Genomic DNA, 24,718 nt, shown 5'->3' on the forward strand with positions numbered 1-24,718 from the left:
AAAAAAAGTCAGTTTTATCTTGCAATTCTGACTTTTTTCCTCTGGCTGTTTAGCTTTATATGCTTTAAATTCAAGTTTATATGTAATTGACAATATTGTTAAAAATATATAACTTTGACTTTAAGACAAGAAAAATTTTCTGTAATAATTTAAAACCATCTAAATTCTTTATGTAAATAATTTATCTCCACCCAGTCTAAACATGTTTGTTTTTCTCTTTTATTCATAATATTCATCTACCCACTCATTCCTTTTCACAAACTAACATCAGCTGTTTTAAAGTGTCTAATGTAATGTTTCACAATGTATGGTGGAACTAAAGACAAGCTAAAAATCATTTCAGATAAGAGACCAATCAGAAAACTAAACAGTTTCTGTTTGGCTATCAACATTCCTCAAAATGTCTTCTGTTGTGTTCAACCGAAGATAGAAATGATTTGAAACGTGATAGTGGTGAGTAAATGTTGACAGAATTTTAGGTGAACTATCCCTTTAAGGTTTTAAAGTGATACACTGTAAACATTTTCTAATGTTTTAAAAACGCACTTCACATGGTAAAACCAAAACGAATGTTTAATTCAAAATAAAAGCCTGAAATACTACATCAGCTTCCGCTAACAAGTCATTTTTAAAGGGCAGATTAGAAATAGCTCTAATATCCACATTAGAATTATATACAAAACAAGTTTACATCAAGCACTTGGAGCTTAATCAATTGCTAAAAACTGTATGAAGAACAAAAAAAGCAAATATATGAGATTTAAAGACTGCCCTGCAGTCTGTATGAGTCCATGTAAAGGTGTGTGTGTGTGTGTGTGTGTGTGTGTGTGTGTGTGTGTTGGAGCTCACAGTCCGTGTGTGTATCTGTGGCGTGGAGGGCTGTGTTGGGGTGAAATGGCATTGAGGTGATGTCCTACGTGTCTCTCCGCCATCTTCAAACGCTCTTGCAGCTCCAGACGCTCCCGTTCTGCACGACGCGACACTTTTCGAGCCTTCCTCAGAGAATGCCTTAGTTTTCCCACTCTTTCTTTTAACTGTTCGTTCTTCCTCTCCAGCTCGGCCACGCGTTCCTCGAGCTGTCCAACCCGCTCCTCCTCCTCAAACAACACCTTCTGCACGGAGGAACACAGCAGCTGAAAGATAAAAAGACAGATGGTCACTTGCGTACATTATAATCAGAGATCTGGTCATGCATTGACGACCCGACCCTGAGGAATGAAGGTCAGCATATTCAACATGACATCATTTTCAGTCTCTGTCAGCCTTATTACTTCCCGTTGAGCGCTGCCTTTCTTTTCTGGGCCCCTACACATGCCAGCATGTGTGATAGAGGCAGTTCAAAAGTGACCCGCTGTCGTGCCCACGGTAGACACAAGCCGAGGCATGCTGTGTGTGTGTGTGCACATGTGGAGAGTGTGTGATTGCATGGCCGTGTCTGTGTGTTTTTGAGCGACGAGAGGCCACATGTTCTCCCTGAACAGCGGAAATGTCTAAATCCCTTTTGTAAAGAGCCAAATCTGAGTGTTACATGAAGTCATAGGTCACCACATGAGCTAATCGCACAAGGAAGTTCAATAATACTTTTCAGTCAATACTGATTTAAATGTCAGTCTGTCCAAGCTATGGTAGAAATATACCATATGGACTAGAAAAATATGTTTAACTTACAGTTGAAGTCAAAAGTTTATATACACCTTGGAGAATTGGCAAAATGTTTATTACTTTACCAAATAAGAGGGATCATACAAATGCATGTTATTTTTTATTTAGTACTGACATAAAAGGCGTTTACATATAGTTCACAAGAGAAAGCTGATGTACACTTTCTCTCTGTAAACAAAAGTTTACATACACTTGATTTTTTGAAGTTGTTCATGAGCCCCTTGTTTGTCCTGAACAGATAAACTGTCTGCTGTTCTTTGTGGGACAACCGAGGGACTCATATGCAACTATTACAGAAGGTTCAAACACTCAATGATGCTCCAGAAGGAAACACGATGCATTAAAAGCCAGGGGGTGAAAACTTCTGAACAGAATGAGGATACGTACATTTTTCTTATTTTGCCTAAATATCATATTTTTTTCATTTAGTGCTTCCTTTCAGAAGTTATAGAAGATCCTTACATGTTTCCCAGAAGACAAAATAAGTTAAATTTACCCTGATCTTCAAATTCAGGGTAACATCAGTGAGTGTTTGAACCTTCTGTAATAGTTGGGTATGAGTCTCTCAGTTGTCCTCAGTGTGAAAAGATGGATCTCAGAATCATACAGTCATTGTTGGAAAGGGTTCAAATTCGCAAAAATGCTGAAAAACCAAAGAATTTGTGGGACCTGAAGGATTTTTTCAAAGAACAGCAGGCAGTTTAACTGTTCAGGGCTAACAAAGGACTCATAAACGGCTATCACTAAACAAAAAACACAGCTGTGGATTATTCAAATAATAGCACAGTATTAAGAATCAAGTGTTTGTAAACTTTTGAACAGAGTCATTTTTATAAATTCAGCCATTATTTTCTTATTCAGGTCAGTACTAAATTAAAACAATATGCATTTTGTATGATCCCTATTAATTTGCAGATTCTGCAAGATGTATATAAACTTTTGACTTCAACTTTTGTGTATAAGTTTATATAATGTGTTTTCACAGCTTTTTAAACACTATCCCTGGACAGAAAAACATGCATACTGTAGAACAAGAAGGGATGAGAACGAATGTTGTTGTGTCCTACTGTCCAAACAAAACACCCACTGCTGTAACAACAACAACAGCACTCTCCAAACGACAGCCAGAGCAGACAGACAGCTGGACACCAGCACACCTAAAACAACACATGCATGCTGGAATAAACAGCCCTTCTTAATAACAAGAACTGACTGTCGTTCATTTGGTTGTAAAACTATGTAAACAGCAGTTTGGCAATGCTGTTCGATATAATAAGGTTTCTTCTTAATGTGGCTGATGCGTATTTAAACCCACAAGAGCCAAACATAGCCTGCTTTTCTTAAAACCCAAAACAGGCCCAGATGTGGTGGTAAGTGAGTCATCCATAACAATAGATGAGTGTTTTTGAGAAAGACTTTGGGTAGAACAATAGATAGATAGATTAGCTGAAAATACATTATGCATTGAGACATTTGTCTGTGTAGCACATGCAGTGGTGTTTGAGCATTTGTGTGAATCTGATTAGAGCTTAATAAAGCATAATGGGTGTTTAAGATGGATGGTACGGGGAGCATGGGGTGACATAACTAACAGACACAGTGCCGACTACACTCACAAGAGCACAAAGTCCCTCAGGCGGCCTCAAGCAATCCTTTTCCCACAGGAAAGCTCCTGTGTAAAAGAGCTCTCATTATCTCTCTGAGGTTCCCGGGCCTGATAATCACCCCCACCTGTTCCTGCAGCACACACACCGTCATTATCTCTATCTTCTGTCTCTGCATCTGCCTGTCTCTCTGTGCAGATGTGATTAGTCAAGTGTCCCTGTGTGTCATTTTTGATCTGTAATAGTACAATGAATGTATTGGTATTTTTAAAAAATGTTCAGGGTTGAGAAAAGATGCTGTTAATAGAGCTTAAATTGGTCTTTCCAACCCGAATATCCCTTGTTTGCATCTAGACAGGCCGACTGTCACATCTGTTTAGCAGAGTGAACACCTGTTAAAGAAAGGTCACTGTCTCTACTTAGCCAGCTTTTGAAGCATACAAGATTTCTATAATCGATTTCAAATTCAAACTCAAATTCTGAATGCAATGTTTTCCTTAATTGAATCTACTCTTCTGCTCAAAAGTCTGGGGTCAGTACAATTTCATTTGAATTAAAACGTACTTTAGTCAAATTAAATTGACTAAAGTAACTCTGACTGTTGTAAAAGTCTTGTGACATTAAAGACTGGAGTAAGTTTTAAAAGTTTTTGAACAGTACAGTTTTTTTTATTTTTAAAAAGTCTTCTGCAAAGTACAGCAAAACTGTAACATTTTGAAATATTTTTATTATTTAAAGTAACTGTTTTCTATTTGAATATATTTTAAAATGTAATTTATTCCTGTGATTTCAAAGCTGAATTTTTAGCATTTAGCATTACTCCAGTCACATGATCCTTCAGAAGTCATTCTAATATTCTGATGCTGCTCAAAAAACATTATTATTATTATTAAGTTGAAAACAGTGGAGTAGGATTTTTTAAGGTTTCTTAAAAACACTGAAGTCTGGAGTAATGACACAGAAAATTTAGCTTTGATCACATAAATAAATTACATTTTAAAATATATTCAAATAGAAATCAGCTGTTTTAAATAGTAAAACTATTTCATAATATTCCTTCTTTTGTAGTAGATTGGATCAAATAAATGTCTCAAATAAATTCTTACTGTCCAAAAAATGTAATATTTTTTTTTGGACATTTAAATCACTCTCTTTATATGTATGAATGTAACTCTGTTACACAACAAAAGATCAAAACTATTGTTTTTAATGCAGCTGGTGCCAATTAAATTTTAGTGGATGAAGTCAGTTTTGTTCACATTTGGCAACCTTAAAGTATCCAGATAATTTTAGTCTTCATTTTGAACATTATATCTATTGTTTTCATCATTTGAAACCTAAAAAAATAAATGTCTTATTTTTTCGAAAGTAATATAATTTGCTTTGATATTTTTGTCTAAAAGGCAAGGGAGATTCCCGCAGGTTCACATCCTGAACTTTTCTCTGTTAGTACATTACGCTCAAGAACTCTGAAACTACATTGCCTCAGCTGATGACTGTTTTCAGTAAGTTAAAGTGGTCATTAGTTTGCACGTTCAGGCATCTCATTGTGTTTGTCTTAAAATAAACCCCTCCCCTCTGACAGCAGACCGCAGTCCGTCTAATGAGCGGCTTTTGTGTTTGATGTGTCTGAATGTACAGCAGGCTAATCTCATCAAGGCAAACATATCTGCCTCCACTTGATACTGTGTGTGTGTGTGTGTGTGTGTGTGTGTGTTATATCCACACATCCTACAAAACCCCTGCAATAACCTCTGAGGACCCCTGACATTCCTCCCATTCTGCCTCGAACCGTCCACATCAAACGCATGATTTATTTTCCTTTCAAACCCCGCCGCCGTTTCCCCGAGAGGACATCCACATGTCCAGCTGACGTCTCACTCTTTCTCCATCTCAGCTTTATTTTCAGTGGCAGATGTGTGTGTTTAGGTGGGACAAACTGTCCATGAGTGTGTGTGTATGTGTGTAAGGTAGAGCAGCTCTAGCTGGGAGGTCTTTAATCCGGCCTCTATCGAGCCGAATGAACTCTTGAATTACCTCAGCCTCCTACCGTGATGAACAGTCACAGTCGTCAATACAAAGACCACCAAAGAAAGGGACTTGTGTGTCTAAGTGTAAGGAGCTCCATTTACCCATGAGAACCTGAACATGTTACTTTCGTATTATTCTCACTTCCTATGTTACTCACACCTTTTTGCCTGCAGCCAATCAGATTCCTCGATTCCTAAGATGTTTTTCTCCAGACGCTAGTGGAATGGAAATTGGCTGCTGTTTTACTGTTGAAGCACAGGTAAAAATAATGCAGTTGTGCATGCAGACACTCCCATCTTCGTAAAAAGCCATTTACGAGGCTTTTGAATTTACAACCGAGTCGTTTTGAAACACTAAACACGTTTTGAACGTCTGCCTGTCACGACGCAAACAAGTTTGCACAAACAAGTAGACATACTGATGTTCACCTTTCGCAGATTTATGCCTTTCAATTCTCTTGTCTTGACAAGATGTATGGTTTTTTATTTATGTCTGCCACTCTATAGCGCATACTGAGCCCATCTGTGTGAGTGTGTTTATTGGTGTCGTACCCTGCTGTCTTCCTGGCTCTCCCAGTCACTATTAAAGTTGTGCATCGTCTGTCCACCAGAGCAGTTTGAAAACTGGAAGAGGCTGGAAAACAGTCGTCTGTTCTCCAGCGTGTCAGGGAATATGGCATCCTGGAAGTTGACTCCATGAGGGAGGATGTTGTAGTTTTCATCCATCCTGTTAGAGACATGTACATGTTTAACTGACATTACAAGAGCAGACTTATAACAATTATTAGTTTGGAAATATGGACTTATCTGGTTGCACTGAATGTGTTGATTCACTAAAAGAACCGCCTCTTAAGAGTCTCACTGAATGTTTTCATTCACTAAAAAAAACCGACTCATAAGTGTCATTAGTTTCGACTACACTGGTCATGTTGTATAATTTTAATTCACTAAAAGAGCCGACTCAGTCATTTGGAAATCTGGACTTATCTAATGGCACCCAACTAACCGGCACGGAGTTGCACTGGGGGTTTTCATTCACTAAAAAGAACTGACTTCCTTTCAGAAATTTCAGAAACTGCCTATTCATGCGCCTGTTAATCATTTTAAAGTTATATTAGTTGTTCTTGTTGCTTTTGTGTAATTGATGAATAACAAATAAAAAAAATCTATTTTGTGGGAGTCAGAATCATGCACTAAAAGAACCCGACTCATAAGAGTCATTGGTTTTGGGAATAGGACTCATTCACAAAAAAATTACTCAAAAGAGTCATTCATTGGGAAATGGGACTACACTGGTTACACTTAAAGTCTTAATTTGCTACAAAAAAAGAACAGGTGTTCTAACATTTCATCCTACCCATCAGATTTTCCTACCAACACTGTATTTTTCATACTGTAAGGTTAGGTTTAGGGTTGGGGTAGGTGTACGCGTTAATAATGCCTCACACCATATTAATATCATACTGGAAGCAAAATCTGATAGGTAGCAATTTTCGCTGTCAAATTGTCCTACCATCTGTTTGAAAGGGATGTAGCAAAATCTGACAGGGTAGCAAAAATTGCCAGAACACCGGTTCAAAATTCAAGTCAATCATTTTAACAGCACTGTCCGTGTTGTATGTTTCCAATTCACTAAAAGAACCGACTCAAAAGAGGCATTCTCTTGGGAATCTGAAAGTTACTCTGAAAGTGTTAATTTGCTACAAATAACAAACAAAAAACAACCGGTTCATTGGAGTCATTTGTTTCTACTCTAATGGCTTCATTATATGTCTCTGATTCACTTAAAGAACCGAATCTTAAGAGTGATTTGTTTTGGGAATCGGACTACACTGGTTGCACTGAAAGTGTTAATATGCTACAAAAAAAAAAAAAAGAAAAAGAAAAAGAAAAAAAAAGAAGAACCGGTTCGTTAGAGCCATTTGTTTCTACTCTAATGGCTGCATTATATGTCTCTGATTCACTAAAAGAACCGAAGATTAAGAGTTATTTGTTTTGGGAATCGGACTACACTGGTTGCACTGAAAGTGTTAATTTGCTAAAAAGAACCGACTCATAAGAGTTATTCAATTATTCACCACTGGCCGCATTGTATTTGTCTTATTCACTAAAAGAAACGACTGATGAGAGTCTTTTATTTGGGAATCGGACTACACTTTACCTGTAAGTATTTTATTTTTTTTTTTGCTAAAAAGAACCGACTCTTAAGAGTCAATTGTTTCGACTGCACTAGCCACATTGTATGTGTCCGATTCACTAAAAGAACCGACTCATAAGAGTCATTTGTTTTGATCGAGTCATTTAGTAAAAAAAACAAAAAAAAACAATGTCAAAATATTTCTGGCGCAAGAATTCATGAATCGTGGAACTAATTCGTTTCCCCTCAAATGAAGTTCAGAATTAGCAGAACTGGTTGTTTTTTTTTTTTATATAGACGTGAACCCACCTGAGGAAGAATATGTAGGAGTTGTTTTCCATCACCGTGTGTGACTGACAGCTAAAGTACCCGAGTCCCGTGAGGTTGAGGCGCGACCCTGCGGGCACCTCCAACATGCTGCCCCATGCCTGGTCGCATAGCAACTCCACCTCCGCCGCGTACAGCAGCGCGTCCTCCGCGCGTTCGTGCTTCTGGTACGGCAGGTAATTGTAAAGGCTGGACGCGTACGGCTCCTCGTGGATGGCCAGCACCTTGGCGTACACAATAATCTCGGCGAGTTCAGCTCGACAACCCTCGCTCAGGGGTCGCCACTCGCTGGGAAGCTGACACGCAAATGCGAACCCGAAACCCAGCGTCAGCAGAAGCGCAAGGTGCATGCTTCCCGTGCCAGTAAATAAACCCACGCGTAAAAAGTGCTCGTTCACGGGTTTGGTGGATAGGCGATGCAAGTGAAAGCACCCATCCAGCGGCCCGGGGTCAGTTCACATAGTCCGGACCTGTTCAGACTGCTGTAGGTTCACAAGTACGAGTTCCCACGTCCTGCTCCTCCTCGATCTATCAGTCCTAAAAGTTCGTCTCAGGCCAATCGGACGCGCTGGAGTTTAAACAGCCAATAGACGCGCTGCGTCCTGCGTCCATCCATGCATTCCTGAACGGCATTTGGACTCTTTTTTTCTGTCTTTATTGATTTTGCAGGCAGAAAACAGATCACTGTTCATGGAATTTCACTTTTTACAAAAGTGCTTTTATTGAAAATACGTATTGGCTCTTTACTTTTCAGTCACGGAAAAGTTAGTTTTATTAAATAATTTGAGAAGTGGTTTGTCTCTGCATTGTGTTGCTCATTTTCAATTATTTAAATTAGCCATGTGCCTGAAAAAAAATTCTTTAACTGAGAGACCACTTCTATAATATTTACATGTGATTTAAATGACCAGTCAGTGAGATTTTTAAAGAAGTCTCTTTTGCTCACCAAGCCTGCTTTTATTAGATCCAAAGTACAGCAAAAGCAGTAATATTTTTAAATAGTTTATACCAGCTTTCTATTTGAATCTATTTAAAATTTTTAATTTATCGTATGTATCAAAGTTACTGTAATTCCTCCAGGTACCAACAGACACAAGTGGCTTTCTCAAATGATGGATTTATTGAATCAAGCTTGGTCAGGATCATAAATACACCGTGAAAACTAAAGGCACAGGACAAACAATAATTAGCTAAAAGAAAGAAATTTGACAGATAAAACTATTCTGACAAATACAACATACAAAACAATACCTCGTTGGCTGAGTACCGAGAGAGGAATTAGGTTTAGTCTTCTTCTTTTTGTTTATCTTATTTCTCTTAGACTTAGCTTAGTGACCACGCTTTAGTCATGCATCTTTCTTTTTTTCGAGAGAGAGAGATCGCTTCTTCTGAGGAAATAAACCTCTACTCTGCAAACAAAGCTCACTCCAATGATACAGCGCCCCCTGGTGGTACTCAACGGTAATAATAATAATAATACAGAAAATGAATAGAAACGAAAATGTGGCAGTAACAGTTACATTTTCAGCATCATTACTTCAGTGTCAGATGATCCTTCAGAAATCATAATATTCTGATCTGTTGTTCAAGAAACATTTATTATCATCATCATTTAAAACAGTTCAGTACATTCTATCAGGATTCTTTGATGAATAGAAAGATACAAAGATCAGCATTTTATCTGAAATTATAAGCTTTTGTAACATTATAAACTACACCATTCAAAAGCTTGAAATCAGTATCATTTTTTTTTTTTTTGGAAAGAAATTATAGAAATTAATACTTTTTATTTAACAAGGATGCTTTAAATTGATCAAAAGTGATGATAAAGACATTTATAATGTTACAAAAGATTTCCATTTCAGATAAATGCTGTTCTTCTAAACTTTCTAATCATAAAAAAAATCTGAAAAAAAAAAAACATCTACTCAGCTGTTTTCAACATATTTTTTGAGAGGCAAATTAGAATATTAGAATGATTTCTGAATGATCACGTGGCTGCTAAAAATTCAGCTTTGAAATCTCAGGAATAAATTATATTTTAATATATATTTAAATAGAAATTTATTTTAAATAGTTAAAATATTTCCGATTTTTACTGTTTTTGCTGTACTTTGGATCAAATAAAGAGGAGGCATTAAATAAACAGAAATCTTACTGTTCAAAAACTTTTGACTGGTAGTGTATTTGTTTATTTTTTGTATAAGTATTTTGTATAGTATAAAAAGACTAAAAAGTTAGGAAAATGCAGAACAGAATTACCAGTGAATCATATAAATAATATATGAAAGATCATTATGATCGTTATTTCATGCTGGTGCATCCAAGTGCTAAAACTAGCAGTCTGACTTTTGAAAAGTATAAAAGTAGTATTCAGTGGACTTCTTTTTTTCTGGCAAATAATATAGATGGAAATGACATTTCAGTATCTCCATAATAATTATGTTAGCAGATTATAATATCTCTTTAACTATCTTTGAAACTAAAAATCTCGTTTGAGATTCTGTTTTAAGATTTCCCCACAAAATCCATTAAAATGCACTCCTAAAGTTCTGAAAGCGTTGTCGTTTAGCTCTGTCTCGATGGCTCCATCTAGTGCATCAACAAAGTCATTACATTATAGGTCCCTCAACTTTTTATTACAATAACGATTTATTATTGTTGCTGTTATTGCGATCTTGGGCGTTTCATGCCAGATCCATAAATAACCTAAAAGTACTAAATGGAATTAAAAGGGCAAGGCTGATTCATCGCCCATCATACAAATAGGAAACTATGACTGCTACACGCTAAAATCATAAAAGGTGTGCCAGGGCCGAAAAGCCCCTCCGTTTGCCCCAGTTCTGGCCGCGTCATGCGGCATGACCTCAGTAGGGCAAGCGCAGGGAAATCCCGGACCGCGTCGTGTCGTCACCATCAGCTGGTTCAGTGCAGTGCATGGAAGCAGCTTCAGAGACAAGAGCCATATGACATCGGGTAGACATTCACTTGCATAACGCCTACTGTAAATAGACCAATCCTTCTGGATCACAGATCTGTGCGTTCAGCGCGCCGCACTGACGTCTAGATCAGGAAACGCAGCATTTTCCAAAACAAGTTGCTGTACACACGAAGTAAAAGCTTGGTGAGTATCGCGCAGTGCTCTTAAATGTAGCGAGGTATTTAAATGTCATACCTTTAAAGAGTGTCTCCAGATAGAATAACGTGTTGCGCACTTGTGTAAGACATTAGGGCGTAGTTTAACGAGTGTTTGTTCATTTCTACCGCAAATGTTCTAGTTAACTTTCGTTTTCTCTTGACATATATTGTGAAACGTCCCGGGTGAGATTTGACAGTCATCATTTAGATTAGCTTTCAATGCTATGCGAAACTAAACTAAACCATCGATTGCCATTTATACGTGTGTTTTTCAGGTTTCTACAACTATAGGTTCAAACACTAGTTCATAGAGTCGTCTACTTATATTAAAAGTCAAAGATACAGAATCAAAGTCTTATCTACTTTCCTACAGTCTTGCAATCAATTGAATTCTTGCCACCGATCAGACTGAGTCTGGGTTGAACCCCATAACCTTATCAGATCGATTCAACAAATTGTTCAGGTTTAGTGATTTGGATAAACTGTTATGCCTAACTTGAACATTTTTTTTTGGTTTAGCCTCATTCTGTGTTGATAATTGCATATTTGGCCATAAAACATTCTTGAACTAAGAGTCATGTTGTGGTATTTCATAACTTCAGAGACATGGCATCTGGTTCATCCATGATGAACGGGGACATCAATCACCCAGGCCGTTCCGGCCCAGGGAATCTGGGCAGTTTAGAAGAAACCATTGAGCAAATGAACACCCTGATCAAAGAGAACAGAGAACTGAAAGGTGAGATTTCATTTCACTTTAAAGGAGATGTTCACTTCCAGAACAAAAATTTACAGGTGATTTACTCACCCCCTTGTCAACCAAGATGTCTTTCTTTCTTCAGTCGTATAGAAATTAAGTTTTTGGAGGAAAGAGTTTCAGGGTCCATATAATGGACTTCTATGGTGCCAGTGAGTTTGAACTTCCAAAATGCAGTTTAAATGCAGGTTCAAAGGGCTCTAAATGATCCCAGCCAAAGAAGAAGGGTCTTATCTAGTAAACCGATTGGTTATTCTTAAATAGATTGACAATTTATATACTTTTTAACCTCTAATGCTTGTCTCATCAAGCTGTGCATATACTTTGTGTATTCCGGTTCAAGACAGTTAGGGTATGTCGAAAAACTCTCATCTTATTTTCTCCTCCAACTTCAAAATCATCCTACATCCCTGCAAAAGTACCAACCCAGTGTTTACAAAGTTAACGTGCATAGAAGATCAAAACAGTAGAACAGTCTTGGACTGGAATAAACAGAGTACACGCAGAGCTAGACAAAACTGGCATTTGAGGTAAGAAGTATATAAATTGTGTGTATATATATATATATATATATATATATATATATATAAAATGTTGTTGTTTTTTTTTGTTTGTTTTTTAGAAAACAACCAATCATTTAGCTAGATAAGACCCTTCTTCCTTGTCTGGGATTACAGCCCTTGGAAGCTGCATTTTGGAAGTTCAAACTCATGGGCACCATAGAAGTCCACTATATGGAGAGAAATGCTCACCGATGTCCTTATATGTATCCCACAGAAGCCCTGAAACAAACCAACCTGTCCATGAAGGAGAGATTTGAGGGTTTATCTGCATGGAAGGAGAAGCAAAAGGAGGAGAGAGACTTTCTGGAGCAACGTCTGGAGGAGGCCAAAACCAGACTGAACACTATGGATGCAGAGAACGAGGCGTTGAAGAAACGAGTAGAAGAGCTGGAAAAAAGTGGAGCTGAGGTGAGACAAGATAGAAATGGGAAAATCATACTGCACATGAGTATATGGTCAATTTACCAAGACTTTAATATCTGCCGTAGGGTTTACACACTGAACTGGAGGCACTGAGGGGTCAGATTACCCGTCTTCAGGCTGAGAAGAATGATCTGGTAGCATTAAACTCTGAACTCCAGCTCAAAACAGGTCAAGGTTCACCTAGAGACTCCTTCATTGAGATTAGAATAGCAGTAAGTATGCACATGCACACACAAACACGATAAAGCGACAGTATGTTACTCAGTTTGTCGATTTCTGTGCTTTCTTCCACAGGAAGATGAGTTAAAAATGACCAATGCACCAAAGGAACTGTCTGCTTTCAGCATGTAAGCACTGCAGAATTAGGAATGAAGTTCAGCAGATTTCCAATGAAATGCTTCTGATTTGCTACATTCAACATGATCTTTGACCCCTTGATAGTTTTTTGTTCATTTGTTTTAGTCTGTGAGCCATAAATGGCAATAGATCTGGCAAAAACTTTCTGTGGGTGTATTAAATTGGAAAATCCATTCATAAGTTAAGAGCAAACAATGTGAAACTTTTCTTTATGGATTAAAGTTAGGAAGTGGGCCACAGTTAGTCTGCAGCAATTGTACAAATGCAACAGAAAGTCCTAATTTCGATAACTAAGCAAATATACGTGTGTACACAGGCCAAAGGCTGAGTCGGAGGAACAGACGGTGAGGCAGCTGCTTCGCTCCCTCAGAGCAGAGACTGATGAGAAGGAGAGACTGCAGCTAACGCTCCAGGAGGCACGTGAGAGGTACGACACAATTTCGCCAACCGTCTCAGAGACAGAATTTAAAGGATTAGTTTACTTCCAGAATATTTTTTTTTTTTTAGATAATTTACTCACCGCTATATCATCCAAGGTGTTTATCTTTCTTTCAGCTGAGAAGAAATGAAGGTTTTTGAAGAAAATATTCCAGGGATTTTCCACAATATATAGTGGACTTTAATGGGAACCAACGGTTTGAAGGTCCAAACTGCAGTTTCAGTGCAGCTTCAGATCCCAGCCGAGGAACAAGCCTCTTTAATAAGCATTTGTGGTTAAAAGCTACATTGAAATTAGAATTGAAGTCCACTATATGGAGAAAAATCCTAGTATGTTTTCTCAAGAACCTTAATTGTTTTTTGACTGAAGAAAGAAAGACATCTTGTATGACATAGGGGTGAATAAATTATCAGGACATTTTAATTCTGGAACTGAACTAATCCTTTAAGGTGTTTGAACTTTATTTATTATATGTTCATGTGTGTATATTTACAGAATTGCCGAGTTGGAGAAAAGACTGGAATGCGCTGACAGCAGCGCTCAGACATCTCTCCCCTGTACAACTGATATCAACGTAGGGATAATCAGACTTTAATAGCTATCTGTGTGGCATTGTTTAATTAAAACATCCATGTGGCTGTGGTCTTTGAGGACAGTCCTGTCTGAGAGAAAGTGAAAGAAAATTGTTGGGAGTGTGGCAACAACTTTGAATTTACATTTAGCATGAGGAAGTGATGTTTTTTTATGTTTGTTTTCACCAGGCAAGTGCTGAGGTAAAGAATCTGGAGGATCAGTTGCTGAAGCTATGTAATGAATTGAAACAGGCTCAGGTCAAACTGGACGAGGCGGAGAACATGAAAAGAAACCTGCAGGACAGGTCAGAAACACCAGTCACCAACAGCTTTTTACACAAAACCTTAAGTAGCACGGGTATATTTGTAGCAATAGCCAAAAATACATTGTATGGGTCAAATATATAGATATTTTTTAGGATATTAAGTAAAGGTCATGTTCCATGACATTCAATTTTTGATTTGTAAAATGCATTGCTAAGGAATTAATTTGGACAACTTTAAAGGTGATTTTCTCCATATTTAGATTTTTTTGCACCCTCAGATTCCAGATTTTCAAATAGTAAACTATCCTAACAAACCACAATGGAAAGCTTATTTTTTTAGCGTTCAGACAATGTATACATCTCAGTTTAAAAAAAAACTGACCCTTATGACTGTTTTTGTGGTCCAGGGTCACATGTTTCATATTAATTATTTTATTTGTAGTGTTCAAACTGCAAATCTAGTTACAACATGATGACTTAACAACATAATGGCACCAGAAGATTGTATTTACTTTAAGGTCTATGACGTCTACAATGTTTCCTAGCTCTACATCTCCTGTTCCTTATGCAGGTGTAAGGATCTGGATCAGGATCTAGGTACTCTGAAAACTCAGCTCGGAGAGAAACAGAAGGTCCAGGCTGAGAACAACACTCTGAGGGTTCAGATGGAAAGCCTTCAGGCTGCTGTTAAACTGGAACAAAAGAAAACTCAGGATGAGAAGTGAGTACAACTTGTTACCCCCGTCTGATGCCTACAAAAATTTGAGGGAAATATAAACTCGGATGCACATTGTGTTTATGTTTTCATAATAATCACATCTTCTGTTATCTTACTTGCCAGGAACAACCTGAACCAGCTGAAAGATGCCTATACCAAGCTGTTTGAAGACTACAATGAGCTCCAAGAGGAAAAAAAGAAGAGAGAGGTACAGATTCCCAGTTCATTTGGTATTCAGAGTGTGTTGTTGGTTCATCCTTCTTACGCATCTCATTGAACATGTGCGTGATCAGGGCAGCGTATCACGGGAAGACTATGATGACCTCCAAAGCAGGTTTGATATGGCTGAAAAGGCGCTGGCTGACAAACAGAAGAAGATCGACGAGATGAAGATGGAAATCTTCAATAAGGAAAAGGAACTAGAAACCATCTCTGTTTTCCAGGCTCAGGTATGAACAATTGTATGGCTTCCTGAGCATTGCTTGCAATCTGCATCATTATTTATTATGGGGTTTTGTGTACACATACAGGCAGAGATATATTCCTCAGATTTCTACGCAGAACGAGCAGCTCGGGAGAAGATTCATGAGGAGAAAGAGCGTTTGGCCACTCAGCTGGAGTATGTAAAGAAACAAAACACTCAGCTTCAGGAGGAGATGGACTCGCTTGGCAGGTCAGCCATAAACTTCAAACACTTACCCGCTCACATGTGATCCCTATGATTTTGAAAAAGGATATTTTTTATGCCACAGGCATTCCATGAGTGAGATGCAAAGGAGACATGTGCCACGTGGGGCCAATCCACAAGGGCCAGCGTCTCCACATCACCCGCCAGGAGGTAGAGATAGCACCTTACCTTAAAAAACACCTTGCTTGAAACTGCTTAGTTACATAGAGCTCTTTCTTCAACAGGTGACTGGCAGCAGCAGAATATTCCAGAACATGCTTGTCCCAAATGTGGAGAAGTCCTACCTGATCTTGACTCCCTGCAGATCCACATTATGGATTGCATCATCTAGGCCTGTCACCTATTAACCATAACAGATTCCCCCATATGTGAACTAGTGGTTTGATAGCTTTACCTTCAAGCAGCCTGAAACATAATGCTTCAATAACACAAGTGTATACCGTACATTATAAGTGTGGATGGCTTCAGACGGATAGATGCTACTGGTCAAGACTGAGCATTAGAATTTAATTTAATACACCCCTTATAACAGTAACAGTAATTTAAGCTGCTTTAAGACAATTTATCACTGTCAACTTTAAAAAAATATATATATATATTATGTTGCAGGTGGGCAATCAATGTGGCATACATAATTATGATTATGATTAATCTGTTGTGGGTGAATTTTGTTATTGGTAGCAAAAAAAATTTTTGTTTAAAAATTATGTTTTTGAGAGATCATATATTTTAAAGACTTGAAATCTCAGTTATATTTTTTGCATTATATTCTCAATGCCCATTATACAGATAGAAATCAACAGATAATTTAGTTGGTTGGATCTGTTAACTGTTAAAGCACTTTATTCTGTTTGGTTGGGGCAAGTTACTCTAAATATATAACCGTGTCTGTATGTTAATACCTGCCTACATCGAATAAATACGTTTATTAAGTTCATAAAGATATTGTTTTCAAGACATGAGCTCTATCTGCAATGTGCTTTTAAGGTTACATGGGTAACTAACTCTGCAGTATGTAGCATAATCTCTTCAAATGCATATTAAAGGACTACTTCACCGAAAAAAATGAAACTTTGTCGTCATTTACTTACCTTGATGAGTTTTGAGGCACATGCTCTTCAATCTCGTCAATTCAATTAAAGTGAATTACGCTCCAGAATAACAAAACTTCAACAGAAACGTATCATAAAAGTGATCTGATACGACTAGCAAGTCATATGATGGATTTATGTTAAGAAAAAATGAAATTAAAGCTGTTTTTCACTGATTAAACCGTCTCCCGTCAGCTGTTAACCGTTGCAGTCCGAACCGTGAGTGAATCATTTAAACCTATTTTGTGAACTGAAAAGATTCGACTCAAATGAATCGTCCGTTCACTACATGAACGCGGGCCTCATGAACGCGCCAAAGAGAAGTACAGTAAATTTACAATATCACAGATAAATACCATATAAGTATGGGGGTAATATGGCACCACAAAATATGATTTCATCCTCCACTTAAAATCTTTGAATCTTTGTCCTCAGTGGCTGGTCAATGGCATACAATAACGTAGGAAAGAAATAATCTTTTAAACATTTAGTTCAAATTCATGTTGATGTAAGATTTTTCTTTTCACATTTCACATTTACTTTTAGAAAACTTTTAAATTGCATGTCAAACTCATGTGGTGCAGTTTTTTTTGTTTAAACTGATTGTGAAATGTGTAAATGTCCAAAAAAACGCTCAAATGGTCTAGTATTTCATTTTTATGTTGATTGGACAACATTTTACATAATCTCCTCAAATATTAAGAAAAAAGTTTATTATAAAAATAATAATTAATTGTTTATAATTAAAATAATTATTTATTAAGCTTGTTCACTGGAGAAAGCAATAGTGTGTTTTCACAGCATGTCATCAATCGGCCAAAACTTATTTAGCTGATTATAGCTGCTAAGTAAGGGATAATGTACAGGCAGCCGGTAGTTATCGCAGAAATAAGCCCCAACAGTGTGATCAGGACCCGACGCGAAGCGGAGGGTCTTGTATCACACTGACTGAAGGGGCTTATTTTGCGATAACTACAGGCTGCCTGTACATTATCCCGCTTATTACACGGCTACTTGCCACATAAGGAAAAAAACTGGACATGAATATGAATTTGAAACCTTTTATTGGCATATTTGTTTTAAATTAACATTTTTATCCTTCCGCGAAACGATATAGTACCACGTGACTAACATTCAAACTATGTACGTTAGAAAGACAATTTAAATAGATTAATGTCGAAATTTTCCATTGTTAATTGTGGTTGTCCAGTGTTTGTCACAAGATGGCGCCAAACGGTAATCTTTGTTGGCACGGAGGGATTTTAAACATACAAGTAGTACCGGCTATGCGTTATTACTTTGGAGCGGTGATTATTTGAAAAGAACGAACCTGCAAATGTCTCAACTGACCAATCAGAATCAAGCATTCCAAAGAGCCATGTAATAAAGTTGGTCAATATTTTTGGCTTTACTAATCGGTCAGACCGGGAAAAACATTTAGAATACTATAGACTGATTAAAGTTATAACAAATCAAGGAAAAGAGTGCAAAAAAAAAAATGTCTGAAGAACAAAAGGCATTTGTGGTTGGCCAAACTGAACCAGAATTTCCAGGGAAAGTTTCTTGGCAACATTCATGTTCGTTCTTATCATTTCCAGTCAGGTAGGTGAAATATTAGGCTAATATCTTAATTAATACTGCTCATACGTATCTTTACCACCTATTAACTTTAGTTTGTCAGAATTTTGCACCCTTTCCTGCTTACTAAGTCCTTCTCTATATGATTTAGCAGCTTTCAGTTTTTTTTGTGGTTTAGACAGTATAAACTAGCAAAACAACATATTCAATAGTAGTACATAAACTGTTGTTGACATCCGAGTATCGCAAATATGGCCACGAATCCGGGTAACTGAACAAGAGTAAACCCTCTATATTATGGAAAGAGTTACTTGTATTTTAGCCAGAAGCAATAGTTTTAATGATGAATTTGTGCCTTTAATTCAGTTTGTAAATGCTTTACAATTTGCAAATGGTTAAATGCACAATATGAAAGTTTCTTTTTTAATTAAAACAAATGAAAACCACTAAAATAGTGTTACATATATTGAAGACTTGTGTACTTACATTATCCCAAATGATTCCAAGAAGGTTTAAATCCAGAGAAATAAGCTATTTTAACTACTGTCCCATCCATTGTCATTGCCTCACATCCTTGATTTCCGGTTTGATTTATTTCTGTGGTAAACATGGAAACATCAAAGACGCTTTAATACAGTATGTTTTATTAGACAGAACATGCAGACACTCAAATGTATCTAGCAGGACAAAAAAGCGATACTTTACCCCACATACACGCGACCGGAAGGGGCGGAAGCGGTCGACTGTGGCATAATAAAAGCTCCGCAGTTTTGGAGTTGTGTGTCGCACTCCTGTCTCTTTAGCAATCGCTTCAGCGGCCTCGTTTCGCTTCCACGACTTTCAGTCCCACCCTGCTTCGTACTACAGTGAAGTATGAAATCTAAATCTTTAGTACATTAGCTCATCCGTGAACACGATTTCTATCCGAGTCCCGTCGGATTCCGTCGGCTGTGGGAATGAAGACTACGACTCCCATGATTCCACACTCTATCGCAGCGTCATTAAACTACTTTTGTTTCTTTTGAATATGCGCCCTCTAGTCTCATGTACAAAATTCTGAAAATGGAAGGAGATTCTTAAAGATTTGAGGCATGTGAACACTACACACGGCCATCACTGAGAGACAAGCAAAAATACAATTGCAAATATCTCTGTGCATTCAGCTGTGAGCTTTCTTTTTGTGATGAGAGATCCATGACTTGGTTTCATGAAAGTCTCCCTTTTTAATGCATTTAACTTTCATTAAAGAAAAAAAACTCTGAAATCTGTCTCTCTATGTATCTACATAATACATAATACTATTCTATGACTTCATACTAACATACTTCTGCATTATGCAGATTGAATATATGCATGAATACATTGATGATCTTTGACATCATATGCATATACAGTCAAGCCCGAAATTATTCATACCCCTGGCAAATTCGGACTTAAAGTTACTTATTTAACCAGCAAGTTTTTTTTTTTAACCAGAAATGACACCGGTTTCTCCCAAAAGATGACGTACAAGAGGCATTATTGTGGGAAAAAAAATTTCTTAGCTTTTATTGACATTTGAACAAAAAGTGGCATGTCCAAAATTATTCATACCTTTGCAAACTGTCACAGTCTATGAGAAAATTCAAGTTTTCAAGCTTATTTAAAATCCAAAGTTCTATACCATTCCAAATAGTCCGAGCTGTTCTAAAGCATCCTAATTACTCTGATTCATTGGGAACAGCTGTTTTAATCAACTCAACAGGTGAAAAACAGAAGCTCTCTGCTGTTGGTTTGTGGACAGTCATGGCTAAGACAAAGGAGCTCACTGAGGACCTGCGGCTGCACGTTGTGGCTGCTCAAAAGTCAGGAAAGGGCTATATGACCATATCTAAATGCTATGAAGTTCCAGTGGCTACAGTGCAGTGCAAGTATTAATAAAAAATACAAGATGTTCCACATTGTGAAAAATCTCAGAGGACGTGGTCAGAAGCCAAAAGTGACATCCGTGCTGGCCAGGAGGATAGTATCATTTTCGGTCAAAAAAAACCTTGCTGGTTGAATAAAAGCACATTATTTGATCATGCGACTACAGCTTATCACAAAAGAAAAAAAAATTCTGTGATGATACCTAGTGGAGCTATGGTTACTTTCTGTTTTTTAATTGCACGTATCTGTTTTTATGTTTGGGTGTGTATAAAAATGATAACCACGTTTGCACAACTGGATTTGTTTGTGCTGCCAGGCTTCCTGTGGTCAGATCTCTGCTTCAAACAAAAAAGTGAAACTACTAATGGTGATCTTAACATATCACAAGATCATACCACACACACAGCTTCATTACATCATACATTAAGATTTTTATATTAAATGAGGATCTTCATCCCATGAGAGCTGTTGTGAATCAATAGATCATTCAGATCAGTTGTGTGAATCGGATCAAACGAGCAATGAGCATCAAGCAATGAATGATGACAATTTTGAATGAAAGAAAGTCTTCTGTTTATTTCCCCATGTATAAGCAAAAGACCATATGTAGGAAAGCTTACCATTTATACAGTACATGTTTTGTACATTTGATGTATACACTTTCTTTTGCATAAAGCTGATGTAAAATACTCATGTTTACAAGAATCTGTGAGGAGCAAAGCTAATATGGCACAAATATATGAAAACAAGAGGTAAAATCAACTGACCCCAAATTAACCTCAACTGAAGTCTCAAGTATTAATATATGACAGACTGAGCATTATAAACTGTATTTCCAGCATGTAATGAAACAAAAACATTTTGAAAATTCAGCCTGTTCAATGTTCTTACTATCAGACTAGTTACAGTAGAAGTTTGTCTTTGCAAAGAGCTGCTTTGGAAAAGATTCATTGTAACATATACCTGAAAATCAGGGTTCCTTTTTTCAGATAACATATACTGGGGAAAGACCCATATGTCACCCTTATGTTGCACGTGCCCAGGCGATCATCAAAATTCAGATCTTTGTCCCACACCTCTAGTTTCAGGTTTTCATTTGCTCTGCAGTTCGGGAAGTTGAACACCGAAGACCAAACAGGATAAGCAGTATTTTTGCGAAATTCGGTCTGCCCCCCAAAAGTAGAGCCACACCAGATCTTGACGTATGGATCAGGCTTGTTTCCAGCAGGATCACCGGTGAGGTCCCTGGCATGTAAGCCAAACACCCGAACAGCAGCGTTGGTGAAGTCAAATTGAGACGCCAGCATCAGCATGGCCAAAGACACCAGTCCAAGACGATCAAAGACTGCCATGGCTGTCAGAAAGAATACTAGTTTAGTCATTGTCAAATAAATATTAAAATATGAAAATGATTCAGTGTTAAAGACACCTTACCTCACACTTGTTAGATTCTGTATGAATGACTCCTGGTCCTCACCTTCTTTATAAAGCCAGTGTCATAAAAATCTTATGAACGGTTATCAACAGGTGATAACTCTTTGTTAAATATTATTATGAAACATGGTTACCAACGTGTGCAATATTGCATCCTAACAAGGCATAAAATCATGCATTAAAATAATCTGTAAAAGCAGAAAACACTGGATTGATGATGGATAAGTATGGAAGCTTGTTTCTGCCATTGGATCTTTTTTATATTTAGAAATTTATCAACTCACAATTTTTTTTCTTGCAATTCTATATTTATGTAGCACAATTCTGAGTTTATATATGAGGATTTAATCTGTTTTGTCCCATCCTCTATTCAAGAAAATTAAACAAAATGTAAAAAAAGTCTGGTATTTATCTGATATTTGTTGATTGTTTGACTGACTTTGATTGACGTATTGATTGTTGGTTAGGCATACAAAAGCCTCATAAATAGTTTGACTACTTTTTATGGTCTTTTATGGTGTTTTGAAGCTCAACTATTCCTGGCATTATTTACTTCCTTAAGTGCTTTGAGGAAGAAAGTCATCTGTTTTTTTCCATCTAGGAGTAATAGACACTTACTAGTTGACTTATTATTTCATACATGTTGAACATTCAACCCTTTCAGTGCCATAAACACTAAAATGCTCGTAATAAGTCAAATGCTTGCGTTTATAAACGCCAGAAATCTCAGATCCAGCGCCAGACTGTTAAAAAATATGTTTTGTCTGGTAACAAAACAAATAGACAGGCCTCTTATTCGTGAATACAAACATCCCTTGAAACCACACATCATAAGACTAACCAACAATATAAAAATGACATAAACAGTAATAATAATATAATAACAATGACTGTTCAAGGAGCTAACCCTAGCTGAAGTCTCAAGTATTGCTATAAATTCACACTGAATATTTTTTAATGTTTAAACCTTTTATTAGTGCTGTATCAAGCAGAATTAAACATTATTACAAACATTTGGTCCCAGCCCAAACTTATTCTAGCAGTATTGCTGTAATGTACATTTGTTACACTTCATCCTGTTGCATGAATAAAAAAGGTCCTCCACATATAAAGTGGGACACCTTAATTGGATTAATATGGCACCTCAGAAGGAGCCACTTTGATTTGTTAGGATAAACAACTACTTTGAACGACTAGAAATTAGGGTTTCCTTCTACTGTATGTTGCATAGGCAGATTATGTATAAACCTGAAATGATTTTTGTAAATCCAGTGGTCAAGTGACTGATCTTTGTGTGAATGTCCAAAAAACTGGACGACTTTCTGAATGTATATATAAGCGGTAGGTAGGCTTAGGAATCAGGAAGAATCAATTTCTGAATAATTTATTGCTATTGTGTCACAAGTACTTAATTTTTTTAATCTGATTACATAATCCAGATTACACGTAATCAATTACTACCCAACTCAGCCCATACACAGTGAAAATACGTATTTTGTGTTAAATAAGTCGTCAGCCTGCACAATGACAGCATGTCAGCTTTATTACTATTAGGCTGGTTCCATTGGAGGTTTGTTTCAAAGCTGTTTGAAACAGATTTATTGCACCAGCTCATACTTGTAATACAAGTGGCCTCCTTTGCTCAGGCCACAATTAATGGAGTTAGTCCCATATTGCACCTGTGTGGAACATGTACCCAAGTGATCATCATAATTCAGGTCTTTGTCCCAAACCTCCAGATTCAGGGAATCATATGGATAGCAGTCTGGGAAGTTGAACTGTGCAGACCATGAAGGATTAGCGTTATCCTTGTGATATTCTGTCTGCCCCCCAAAGATGCCTGCACAAAACACCTTGACAAATGGATCGGGATGGTTTCCAGCAGCATCACCCTCGAGGTTCCGGGCATATAAGGCAAACACTTTAACAGCACTCGCAAAGTCCAGCTGAGACGCCAGCATCAGCACGGCCAGAGACACCAGCCGAAGATGATCAAACACTGCCATGGCTGTCAGAAACAGAGGTGTAAAACACAAATATTGAAATACAAAAATAATATCTGGCATGAACTAAAGTGTGATTGAGTCTTAAAGATGCCTTACCTTGATTGTATTAGAATCCGCATGCATGTATACTGATCCTCACCCCCTTTATAAAGCCAATGAAATCACAAAAATTGTCCAAAAGTTGATCAACAGGTGGTCAAATCCCATGCTTATATGTGTTATTTTGCATTGACCTAGTTACATTTGTCAAGCTGCCAAGAATGTATAAAATTGTATCTTAAGTAAGCATTAGTGCATTCAAATGATTTGTTATCAGTCCTGATAATAATTCTTAGCAATGCACTATATTCATTTTGGTTTGACTTTTTTATATATACTTTTATACCATTAAGAAATGTTTACTTTTAATAACCCTAAAAAGTGATGCAACCATTCTATATATAGAATATATATACATATATATACATATATATATATTTATCTGACCATATGTGACCCTGGACCACAAAACAGTCATAAGGGTCAATTTTTGGAAATTGATATTTATACATAAGCTTTCCATTGATGTATAGTTTGTTAGGACAGGACAATATTTGGCTGAGATACAACTATTTGAAAACCTGGAATCTGAGGTTGCAAAAAATAAATGAATCAAAATACTGAGAAAATCACTTTTAAATGAGTCCAAATGAAGTTCCTAGCAATGCATATTACTAATAAAAATTTGAGTTTTGATTTACGGTACAAAATTCACAACATATCTTCATGGAACTTAATATCCTGATTTTTGGCATAAAAGAAAAATTGATCATTTTGACCCATACAATGTATTTTTGGCTATTGCTACAAATATTGCTACAACCCGTGCTACTTAAGACTGGTTTTGTGGTCCAGGGTCACATAGTTGTTTGTGACAATCAGAAAGCACATGGCAAAAGGATAAGGAACTGCAATGACCTCATGTCAATGTACAACTCCAATATGTTACCATTAATAAACTCAAGGAAAAAACATGTAGTG

General features: G+C 37.1%; 3 protein-coding genes across 3 annotated transcripts; 1 reads left to right on the forward strand and 2 right to left on the reverse strand.

The window, feature by feature from the left end:
* Window positions 1-392: 392 nt before the first annotated feature.
* On the reverse strand, window positions 393-8,271 carry LOC141333562 (coiled-coil domain-containing protein 3-like). Its single transcript, XM_073838602.1, has 3 exons — window positions 7,743-8,271; window positions 5,849-6,023; window positions 393-1,133 (listed from the first exon to the last, which is right to left on the reverse strand). Exons 1-3 carry the CDS (start codon window positions 8,108-8,110, stop codon window positions 846-848), a joined length of 831 nt encoding a protein of 276 aa, XP_073694703.1. The 5' UTR covers window positions 8,111-8,271; the 3' UTR covers window positions 393-845.
* A 2,449-nt stretch (window positions 8,272-10,720) lies between these two features.
* Window positions 10,721-16,752, forward strand: LOC141333560 (optineurin). The gene is made up of 14 exons (XM_073838601.1): window positions 10,721-10,884; window positions 11,501-11,637; window positions 12,433-12,626; window positions 12,707-12,853; window positions 12,936-12,988; window positions 13,315-13,425; window positions 13,933-14,011; window positions 14,199-14,314; window positions 14,847-14,996; window positions 15,117-15,201; window positions 15,287-15,442; window positions 15,524-15,666; window positions 15,746-15,831; window positions 15,906-16,752. The coding sequence occupies exons 2-14, from the start codon at window positions 11,505-11,507 to the stop codon at window positions 16,010-16,012; spliced, it is 1,560 nt and encodes a 519-aa protein (XP_073694702.1). The 5' UTR covers window positions 10,721-10,884; window positions 11,501-11,504; the 3' UTR covers window positions 16,013-16,752.
* A 6,538-nt stretch (window positions 16,753-23,290) lies between these two features.
* Window positions 23,291-23,698, reverse strand: LOC141333565 (perforin-1-like). Its single transcript, XM_073838606.1, has one exon. It carries the CDS (start codon window positions 23,696-23,698, stop codon window positions 23,291-23,293), a length of 408 nt encoding a protein of 135 aa, XP_073694707.1.
* Between the last annotated feature and the right edge of the window lie 1,020 nt (window positions 23,699-24,718).

This window comes from Garra rufa, chromosome 4, assembly GCF_049309525.1.
Source record: "Garra rufa chromosome 4, GarRuf1.0, whole genome shotgun sequence".
Classification (NCBI taxonomy): Eukaryota; Metazoa; Chordata; class Actinopteri; order Cypriniformes; family Cyprinidae; genus Garra; species Garra rufa.